Source organism: Hibiscus syriacus, unplaced genomic scaffold (assembly GCF_006381635.1).
Source record: "Hibiscus syriacus cultivar Baekdansim isolate YM2019G1 unplaced genomic scaffold, ASM638163v2 tig00112255_pilon, whole genome shotgun sequence".
Lineage (NCBI taxonomy): Eukaryota > Viridiplantae > Streptophyta > Magnoliopsida > Malvales > Malvaceae > Hibiscus > Hibiscus syriacus.
Window position 1 is genome coordinate 117,165 of NW_024063285.1, and position 11,214 is coordinate 128,378.

At 33.5% G+C, this 11,214-nt stretch overlaps 1 protein-coding gene across 2 annotated transcripts; it reads left to right on the plus strand.

The window, feature by feature from the left end:
* Positions 1 to 8,578: 8,578 nt before the first annotated feature.
* On the plus strand, positions 8,579 to 9,899 carry LOC120176810 (probable WRKY transcription factor 7). 2 transcript variants are annotated; one of them, XM_039183140.1, is made up of 4 exons: positions 8,588 to 8,998; positions 9,035 to 9,240; positions 9,342 to 9,428; positions 9,697 to 9,899. In XM_039183140.1, exons 1-4 carry the CDS (start codon positions 8,642 to 8,644, stop codon positions 9,857 to 9,859), a joined length of 813 nt encoding a protein of 270 aa, XP_039039071.1. In that variant the 5' UTR covers positions 8,588 to 8,641; the 3' UTR covers positions 9,860 to 9,899. The 2 variants fall into 2 exon arrangements, with proteins under 2 accessions (XP_039039070.1, XP_039039071.1); XM_039183139.1 differs by having other exon boundaries at positions 8,579 to 9,240.
* Positions 9,900 to 11,214: the final 1,315 nt, after the last annotated feature.

Genomic DNA, 11,214 nt, shown 5'->3' on the forward strand with positions numbered 1-11,214 from the left:
GAACTTACGTAAAATATTTTCCTATTCAAAAGTGATTTAATTTTTTTCTTAAAATGGTACTGATAATATAAAAATATCATATCATTTTATCACATACTATTTAAAACATATTAATATGGATTTATGCTATCCATACTGAAACAAAGTAAAATAGTTTAGTTTAACCATTACAAACCATTTTTCAAAATAGTTTAACAAAGCAACTAGGACATTAATAATTACATGCCACTAACAAAGTCAACATTACATCTTAGGATGTCTTACTGATATTGAAATATACTCCTTGATGCTTGATGTTGCTTTGAACTCTTTACTCTCCTACTGGCTTTTTACCTACTCGTGAAAATCATCACACACTAAGTATATACTAAGTGAGGTAATTAAAAACAATAAACAATGCAATACAACTCATGCATGAATTTCAATGTCAAAATCAAAATGCCATAAAATCATGTTAACAACATATCCAATATTTTACCATGATCAAAATAATATAACTGAATATAAAATTTCTTTCCAATATACTTGCCATTTATCCCATAAGATCGTAAGCTTATTTGTATGTTTATCATTCATTAACCAATAAACCATAAATAAACCCAAAATAAAACCATAAGGACCCTGTGTATTCGAGTAAAATACCTGCACCGTAGTGCTAAACCTGCATTAAGCTTAGGTCATAGTGCTAATCAGGATATGACACATAAGGTCGTGCCCACCACCTACACTAGGTTTACAATCTAGTGCTAATCCGGACATGATACATAAGGTCTTATCCACCTTCCCACACTTAGTGCCCTTAAACACTATAGTGCTATTATAAACCTGCAGCTGCTATACTCTATGGCATGCCAACTATACCCTGTCTCTCAATGACTTACTTGGGCATAAAGTTTATTTTATTTAATCCATCCATGGCAAAGTATATTATCATAATTTAACATTGGGCAGTTCATACCCGAAATAACATTCATGGTAAAATATCATATTATTCATGATCAATGCGTTATAATTTCACACTATGACATATCAATGTCATATCGAAGTTATAAAAATGACATAATATCATGCTGATATAAACATGGTCGACTTATCGCAAGTCTTCCTGATGATGTATAAAACATGTATGTACATGATGTATAAAACATCTATGTACAATGTCATGCAGGTATTGCACTCACCTTGACACTTTATATAATCCAAAATATGTGCCTCACTATGTTCCACAATAAACCCTTTTTATACTTGACTTGCTTCAATCACAAATCAATCACGATCTGTATAAATCACAAATTCATAACGATACATATGTTAGTATTGTACTAACATAAACACATCCCAAAACAACTCCATAATATACTTGAAACTCATTTCCTACAAAATATTTAACACTTGATAATCCTTTTAACATTTACACCAACTTTTCCAATTTACACAAAATGGTCCTTAACCATTTTATCACTTAGATTCTTAATACCAAAAATTCCAGCATTGAAATTATTACAATTCAAATGCTTTTACAAAGGCACAATTACATTTATGTACCCCAACTATATGAATGTTGTACTTAAATCACCAATCTTTTCAAACATCCAAAATAGTCATATTTCACATATAAACACTCATTTCAATCCCAAAACAACAATTTCCAGCATAGTACATCAATTGTTAGACAATTATACAATCATTCCCAACTTTTCCAAAATTACCAAATTTGACCCCCAACTTTTCAAAAATTATAAAATGATCCCCAAATTTTTCTAAGGCCTATAGAATACTTCCTACATCATTTCCAGACCTTATATAATTTTTCCATAATTTGTCTCACTCAAATACATCACGATCAAATACTTTATCCTTTAAAACTACGTTTTCATGATTTCACTCGATTTTGATTCGATTCAAGCATAAAATCTACTTTCAATCAACCTTTTAACATCTCTACAATCAAATCCCTAATCAAGTCTCATCGGAACACAAAGTTCTCCAACTTATAATTTGGCCGAATTTTACATAATAATTTCGAGAAAGATTGAACATGTTTTAACCATAAATCAAGCTTGAAAAATGAATCTACAACCTCTAAATCGTCAAGATTTATCATCAATTTCATGAATCCTATCATGAACATAAACCCTTAGATTTGGGATCTTTGAAATCCAGTAAGATTAGAAAGAAATATTGGTACCAAATGATAGCATTTTTCGAGTATATCACTTTCCTATTTCACGACATACTCGAATTCCTAAAGAATTGGCTCAAAAATTGAAAACAAAAATATTTTCTTACCTTGGAAGAAGCTCACGTTCTTTGCTAGAGAAGATGAAGAGATTCATATGCTATTTCTTCATCTTTCTTAATTAATAATGAATTAAAAATTCATTAAATGTCAAATTACCACTTTACCCTTAAAATCAAAATATCCATACTAATTTACCCTTAATGAACTTGATATTTACATTAATACCAAGCTACAGTAACCTTATCATCTTCTAATAGTCAAAGATGAACAAAATATTTTCCCACTTTACCATTTTGCCCTTACAATTTCCAAAACTTATAATCATGCCACTCTAATCCAACTGTCTAAATCAAACATAAAATTAAATCTTAAAATCTAAATATTTATATTATTTTCCAACATTTAAAAATGTGAAAATAATATAATTTTCTTTTATTTTCAAAGCCAATGGATTTTTTTTAAATTACCATTTTTTCCCTAAACTTTTCTAAAGTTTATACTTTGATCACCAAACTTTAAAAACTTAAAATCTTAACCTTCACTAAATCTATTTATGAAATAACATTTTTTTGGGGAAATTAGCACTTAATTCCTTAAACTTTTCCCAATTTTTTACTTTGACCATCAAAATTTCAAAATTTTCATTTTGGTCATTATCTAAATTTTTGGGGTATTACAATTCTCCCATCCTTAAATAAAATTCATCCTCGAATTTTAAGACATACCTGATATGAAAGTTTGGAAACTGCTTCCTCATGTTCTTTTCTCTTTCCCAAGTAGCATCCTCGACTTTATGATTTTGCCAAAATACTTTGACTAGAGGAATCGTCTTGTTACGCAGTTATTTGATTTCTCGAGCTAAGATCCGAATTGGTTCTTCTTCATAAGTCAAATATGGACGGGTCTCAATTTCATCTGATGCAATGACATGTGAAGGATCTGATCGATACTTTTTAAGCATCGACACAAGAAAAACATTGTGGACTTTATCCAACTTTGGAGGTAATGCTAACTGGTAAGCCACCGGTCCGACATGCTTTAAGATCTCATAAGGTCCAATGAATCTTGGACTTAGTTTCCCTTAGTGCCCAAAACGAAAAATCTTTTTCGAAGGCGATACTTTAAGAAAAACTTTATCGCCTTCATGAAATTCAATCTCTTTTCACTTCAAGTCTGCATAAGACTTCTGCCGATCAAATGCCACCTTGAGATTATATTGAATTATTTTTTCTTTATCCTCAACCTCTTTCAATAAATCTGGGCCAACAAGATTTTGATCTTTTAACTCGAACCAATTTAATGGTGTTCAACAATTTCTCACATATAAAGCTTCATACGGAGCCATCTTGATGCTCGTTTGATAGTTGTTGTTGTAGGCAAATTATGCTAAAGGCAAATATTTTTCCCATGATCCCTTGAACTCAATTATACATGCTCTTAGCATATCTTCCAATATCTGAATAGTACGCTCTGATTGACCATCCGTCTGTGGATAAAATGTCGTACTAAAATTCAATCGAGTACCCAATGCTTTATGCAAAGAATTCCAAAATCTTGAAGTGAACATTGGATCCCTGTCAGATATGATTGATACTGGAACTCCATGTAGCCAAACTATCTCCTTGATATACAACTCTGCATATTTATCCAAGTCATAGTCCATTCACACCGGAATGAAATGTGCCGATTTAGTTAACCGGTCAACTATCACCCAAATAGAATCCTTCTTATTTGATGTCAATGGTAGCCCTATAACAAAATCCATAATAACTCTCTCTCACTTCTATTCTGGAATAGAAATTGGTTGTAACAATCCTGAAGGCGCCTGATATTCAGTTTTCACTCGTTGACATTCAGACATGTAGCAGCAAACTTAAAAATGGCTCTTTTCATACCTGGCCACCAAAATCGACTCTTTACATCATAATACATCTTGCTCCCACCTGGATGCATAGTCAGTGGACTATAATGTGCCTCAGAAAGAATATATTTCTTCAACTCATCATCATGTTGAATACAGATTCTTCCTCGGTAATACAGACATCCATCTGACTTGACTTCAAAGTCTTTAGTCTCACCTTTTTCCACTAGTGATATCTTTTCCAAGCATCTACCATATTTCCTTTGTAGCTCTATTATCCGATCTAAAAGCATCAGCTTTATTTTTAATTCAGCCAACGGTGCACCATTTTCTTTCAACAATAGTTGCACATCCATAGCTCGTAAAGCTGCAAAAGTTTTCCGACTAAGTGCATCTGCTACAACATTTGCTTTACCTGGATGATAATTAATTATCAAATCATAATCCTTTAAAATTTATATCCATCTTCTCTGTCTCAAATTGAGCTCTTTTTTAGTCAACAAATATTTCAAACTCTTATGATCGTGTAGATGTGGCATCTCTCACCATACAAATAATGACGCCAAATCTTTAAAGAAAAAACTACCGCTGCTAACTCAAGATCACGAGTAGGATAATTCCTCTCGTGCATCTTTAATTGTCGAGAATCATAGGCTACCACCTTACCTTCTTGAATAAGTACACAACCCAAACCATTATGAGATGCATCACTATACACCACATACTCTTTGCCCGATTCTGTTGTGCCAATACTGGTGCTTCTGTTAAAATCTTCTTTAGAGCTTCAAAACTCTCTTGACATTTCTCAGTCCAAGCAAATAAAACATCCTTTCGCAAAAGCTTGGTCAAAGGACAAGCAATTATCGAAAAGTTTTTCACAAACCTTCGATAATAACCAACAAGTCCCAAAATAACTTCGGACCTCTGTAACATTCTTTAGAGGTTTCCACTCCAATATTGCTTGAACTTTATTTGGATCAACTCTTATGCCTTCTGCGGAGACAACATGACCAAGAAAAACAACTTCTGATAGCCAAAACTCACACTTTGACAGTTTGGCATATAACTTTTTATCCTTAAGTATTTCAAGCATAGTACGAAGATGAACATCATGTTCTATCTTTGTCTTCGAGTATACCAGAATATCATCAATAAAGACCTCCACAAATTGATCTAAATAAGGTTGAAATACTCGATTAATCAAATCCATGAATGATGTTGGAGCATTTGTCAACCAAATGACATTACTACGAACTCATAGTGTCCATACCGTGTTCTAAAAGTTATTTTTGGAACATCTTCCTCTTTAATCTTTAACTGGTGATATCCCGATCTAAGATCAATCTTAGAGAAAACAGTTGATCCCTTAAGTTGATCAAACAAGTCATCAATCCTCGAAAGAGGATACTTGTTCTTAATAGTCACATTGTTCAACTATCGATAATCTATACACAAACGCATTGATCCATCTTTCTTTTTCACGAACAAAATCGGTGCACCCCAAGGTGAAATACTCGGTCTTATAAATCCTCGATCTAGCAGCTCTTCCAATTGGGCCTTTAATTCCCTTAACTTTGTCGGGGCCATTCGATAAGGAGCCATCGAAATAGGCGTTGTACCTGGGAATACGTCAATCCCAAACTCCACCTCTCTATTTGGAGGTAATCCAGGTAGCTCATTCAGAAACACCTCTGGATACTCTCGTACAACTTCAGCAGTTCTCGTATCCTACACATTTGCTAAAATTGCTTGACATCCCTGTGACAACAATTTTTAGCAGTAAAGGCTGAAATCACATTGGATAAGGGATTTACCCTTTCTCCAACAAATATTATCTATGAACTCGTTGTATCTTTTAAAAACAATCTCTTCAAACAACAATCTACCCAACCATAGTAGGAAGATAGCCAATCCATGCCAAATATTATCCCGAATTCCTCAAAAGGCAATTCTAATAGATTTGTAGGAAATTCTACTCCCTGTATCTTTATCGGACATTCATTACGAATTCGACTAATTTTCACACTATGGCCCAATGGATTGATTGCCACAATATCACTAGAAATAGGTTCTAAAATGATTCCCCTATCTCTTACCAGTTTTGTACTTATATACGAATATTTAGATCCAGGATCAATCAATACAAAAACTGGTTCATCAAAGAGATAAAAGGTACCTGCTATAATATCAGGAGCATCTCTGTCATCATCAGTCTTGATGTGATAAACTCTTACAGTAGTTCTGCCTTCACGACTAGAAACATAAATGACAAACACATAATATTTTTGTTCTTTGGCACACATAAATGACAAACCCTAAAATTATACCTAAATTCACAATGGTCCAAAATTTAATAGGTATTTAGTGGGCGGGCGGATGCGGGGCGGGTAAGGTCTCAAACTCATCACCCGCCCACTATCTGCGATGGGTACCACTTTCTAAATCCACATCCACCCATTACCCACTAAAGTTATACCCATCCCCGCCCCAATTAGAGTTGGTACAGTGCAGAATCCACAAAATTATACATGTTTGCCATCCCTACTAGAGAATAAAATAATATTATGTTTTATTAAAGAATATGAATATATATATATATATACCAACCAATGTTGGTTCAAATGGTAATTATAGAAACTCGACTCGAATAAAGAATATGAATATTAATTCAAATTAGAATTATTCCTTACCATAATACTAAAAATAATTATAATAAAATTTGTATAGAAACTCAAATAACTCGACTCGACTTGAAAATATTTCAAGTTAGATTTGAATTATAAAATGTGATTCGTCAACTCGAATAACTTAAATTTTTTTGACTTAATTCGACTTGACTCGACTGTATGCTCACCCTGAATCTTGGGGTCAAGGCCCTAGGCCATCTCTACTTTAGGCTTATATGTCATGTTTAAAACCCTAACATTAATAAAAAAAGATTTATTTGAGCCCAATAGACTTTGTTCCCGGCCCACTATAAATAAGCCAATTTGAGGCTCTTAGGGTGCAAATTCCTGACATCATCCCAAATTTTAATCTCATAAAATCTTGAATCTATACTCTTATAGTGTTAAAATAACAACAAAAACAACAAAACCCTATTTCCATATGCAATGGAGTAAGGGAGAGGTAGGGTAGTAGGCTGCCCCCAATGCGAGGTAGAGAGCAGCTTCCGTGGAAGACCTCCGGCAGTCAGAAAATTAAAATAAAGATAAAATACAATGCATGTATAAATAAATAAATAAATAAATAAATACATAGTTGGACAGTATTCATATGCAGTCTTAATATGCGCGTCTGCAATGAGAAGTAATCCCTACAAATAAATCTCTGCGTAAAAATCTCTGTATATAGACAGAAACGTAAGTCTCATCTAAATTTAAAAAAGGGAACATGAAGAGAATGATGCACAGAGATTTTGAATTATACTAATTCGAATTAAAGATTTTGAATCTATATCCTTATAAGTGTTGTAATAATAATTATATTGATTGAATTAAAATTAAATTATTATTATTATTATTATATTCTTTAATAATAAAAGAGATTAATATTTATTTTTTAATTTAAATCATTTTCTAATCCATGTGTAAGTCAACGTTAACTTGAGTTTAATTCTAAAACTTGACATATTTTATTTTTGAAAGCCCAGCTGCAAGTCATATCAGGTAAGAAATGATGATGAGTAGAAGAGAGACCAATCATAACAAATCTTATAAATATTCATTTAATCTTAAATTAAACGGCAGTGTTGGGCCCCCCTAAGAATCCCATACGACTATTTTCTTGTTTCAGATAAAAGCGGGTCCCACCATTGACTTTGTTTTGTCATTTAAAGGTTTTAAAGTCAACTCTGCTGCTTCACTGTCTCCAACCAAATTGAAATTCCCCTTATTATCCGGTTACGCATCCCATCCAACGGTTGTTTATCCCTTTTAAAGAACGATAGTGTAATTAAGGTTAAGTAAATTTACAATTGAAAATTCTAAAAGGATTTTAATATTTTTGATTGGGTGAAATTTAAAATGTTAGTTTTTTAATATTTGCACAAGTTAAAATGTTTTCTATTAATATTTTTAATTAGTAACTAAAATGTCGTAATATTTTTAATTTTAATTAAAAATATTAAAAAATTAACATTTTAAATTATACAAATATTAAAAAACTAATATTTTATATTACACTCAATAAATTTAATATTTTCGGTTGTGTTTTTTTAGCCTAAATTAGGCCGAGGGCAGAAATATCCCTTTAAAAGAGACTGGTTCAATGCGCTGACAATTTATTCAATACGTGGGATGCGCTGATTGGGTATATATGTAACAGAACTACATAAAGCGTTTAGTTTGACCCTCTGCTCCTTTGAGTTTTTCTTTCTTTCTTTTATCTATTTCATCCTTTTGACATTATTTCAATTAATTTCCCCACTTATTTGATATCAGGTTTTTGTTTCTCTATAAATCTAGAAAACTGCTTCAGGTTCTTCTTCGAGTTATCAAATTTGTTGGGGTTTGGGGCTTTTTGTTTGTTAAACAGAGATGACTGTTGAATTGATGATGGTATACGGTGGTGCTGGCGATGGTGACTCTGCCGGGAAAATGGTGGAAACTGCCTTGAAAGAAGCTACAAATTCTGGGATTCAAGGTGTTGAAGAATTGATAAATATGATGTCTAAAAGTCAGCAGCTTTTCGATCAAGATGTTCCTTTGAAAACCTTTTCTCCTTCAGAGTCGGCCATGGATATCCAAGCTGTTACAGATAAGACTGTTAACTCTTTCAGAGAGGTTATTTCATTACTGGGTCGACCGAGAATCGGCCATGCTCGATTTAGACGAGCCCCTGTTGCTCACCAAAAACAAGATTCACAACAAGCTGTATACAAGATTCAAGAGTCTGGGTCTCATTTTCAAGTAACCAAATATCAAGAGTCGGCTTTCAAGCCTTTTTGTTCGACCCCAAGCTGTAGTTTGCCTCCTTTGCCTCCAAATCGCCCCCATCACAAAAGCAGTGCTCATTTGAGAGCAAAGACTGGTGCTCATTTGAGCCCCTGCTGTTTGAAAAGGAAGGGTAATTCATTGGATGCTGCTGCTCTTAACTGTGGTTCATCCTCTGGCCGTTGCCATTGCTCCAAGAAAATGTTGGTTTTCTCAGATTCTTTTTTCTGGGTCATAGCTACAATTTGAATCGTTTAATTGATTTGATTCCCAAGTCTGAACCTTATGATTCAATTTTCATTAGGAAATCAGGAGTGAAGAAGGTCATCAGAGTTGCTGCGATTAGCAACAAGATAGCCGATATACCTGTCAAGGGTTCCCCTCATCCAAGGTTCGTAAAGATTAGTACTTTGCTCCTGCCGTCTTCAATCAACCGATCAAAACTTCTTACCATTTATGTTTTCTTGTGGGGTTCTTTTAATAGTTATTTCACCCGTTACCTGTTTGACCAAATGCCCCAAAAACACAACAAATTCAAATCTGCATTTAACATCCTTTTGTTATCAACCGCAAGTGCCATTGACTTTTATGCCTACGGAGTGAATTCACTTGTAAAGGCTGTGCGAGCCGGCCTAACTCGTTTTTTGGACAATTTACAGGGACTATTACAAGTGCAGCAGCGTCAGAGGTTGTCCTGCAAGGAAACATGTAGAGAGAGCTCTAGATGATCCAACGATGCTGATTGTAACATATGAAGCAGATCACAATCATAGCCACAACATCAACGATGTGTCACCAGCCTTGATCCTCGAATCATCTTAGGTCCCCACCACTCATGCAACCGGCCATGGAAAATATAATCGAAAATAGTCTCGAAACAAGGAGATTGGGTAGTTGCTCTTAAACAAAAGACGGTGCAGGATTCCGTATATTGGACATTATTTAGTTAGAAAAAAAGAAAATAGGCATTGAATAGGAGACGTGTGGATTGGATGGGAATTCAATCATGCAAGTAGTGGGGGGTTTCTTTTATTTCTTATTTTCTTATGCCCAATTATCACAATACTTTCCACCCTTTTTATATTATAGTATACAGTATGTTGATGGATGCTTAAACTTTAATTTGTTCCAATTTCCACTAAAACATTCGTAACAATCTTCAAAACTATTACTAATATCATTTATCTTAGTGATCATATTCGATACCAAACAATTATTTTAATTAAGTAGAAAATTATTATATTTTTAAAATAATTATCAAGATTTAAACTTACATACTACTAAACCAAGTATTCGATCTCAACAGTAAACAATTGTCGGCTGAAACTGTGATTGGGCTGCCAAAATGACCTATCATAGGCTTTGGCTTCTGCTTATTCCTTGGGCTAACACAATACGAGGAAAAGAAAACACTTTTGGGTCAAAAAATAATAATTAAGTTATTATGTAATTTTTAATAATAAAATAAATTAGATTAAGAGAGTTTTTTATAATAAATTTTAATAATATCTTATTTTCAAATATTAATATAATATATATATATATATATAAAGATTATTATTTATTATATTCACAATAAAACTAAGAATCTTACCAGTTTTAAAAGTGGATACATATACAACATAGGTAGAAGATTTTTCAAATCGAGTTCTTTAGTGGATGTGGCCCAAGAAATTCCTTTTATTCTTGGTTTTTTTTTAAAGTTTAATAAGAAAATAAATTGAATTTACAGAAGTTATATTAGGGCACACTCAAAAAGATTATTCAATATCTTTTGTTTTTTTAACAATAAAACACTGTCAAATCAATGTAGGGACAATTCTACTCAGCCTGCTTTGTCCATATTAAGAATATGCCGCACTGCAATAGGCATTCATGCAGCGTCGTGAACCCCAGTCCAGCATTCCCTTCAAGGTGAGCTATAGCCTTGGCCGCAGCATTTCCTTCTTGTCGCACATAGGAAAGTTTTACCTTCCATCGGTTTTGAAGTAGCTTTCGAATCCTTCGGATGAGTGAAGTCTCGTGTATGTGTGGATTGGCGTTGAGCGTATCCACGACCTCCTGGTTATCAAGCTCCACTTCAATATCTTGGAAACCATCATTCCAAGCTAGCTTGAAATGCCGAGCATCGGCCAAAATGACGATGAAAGCCTCCTAGCCACTATGCATTGCTGTCT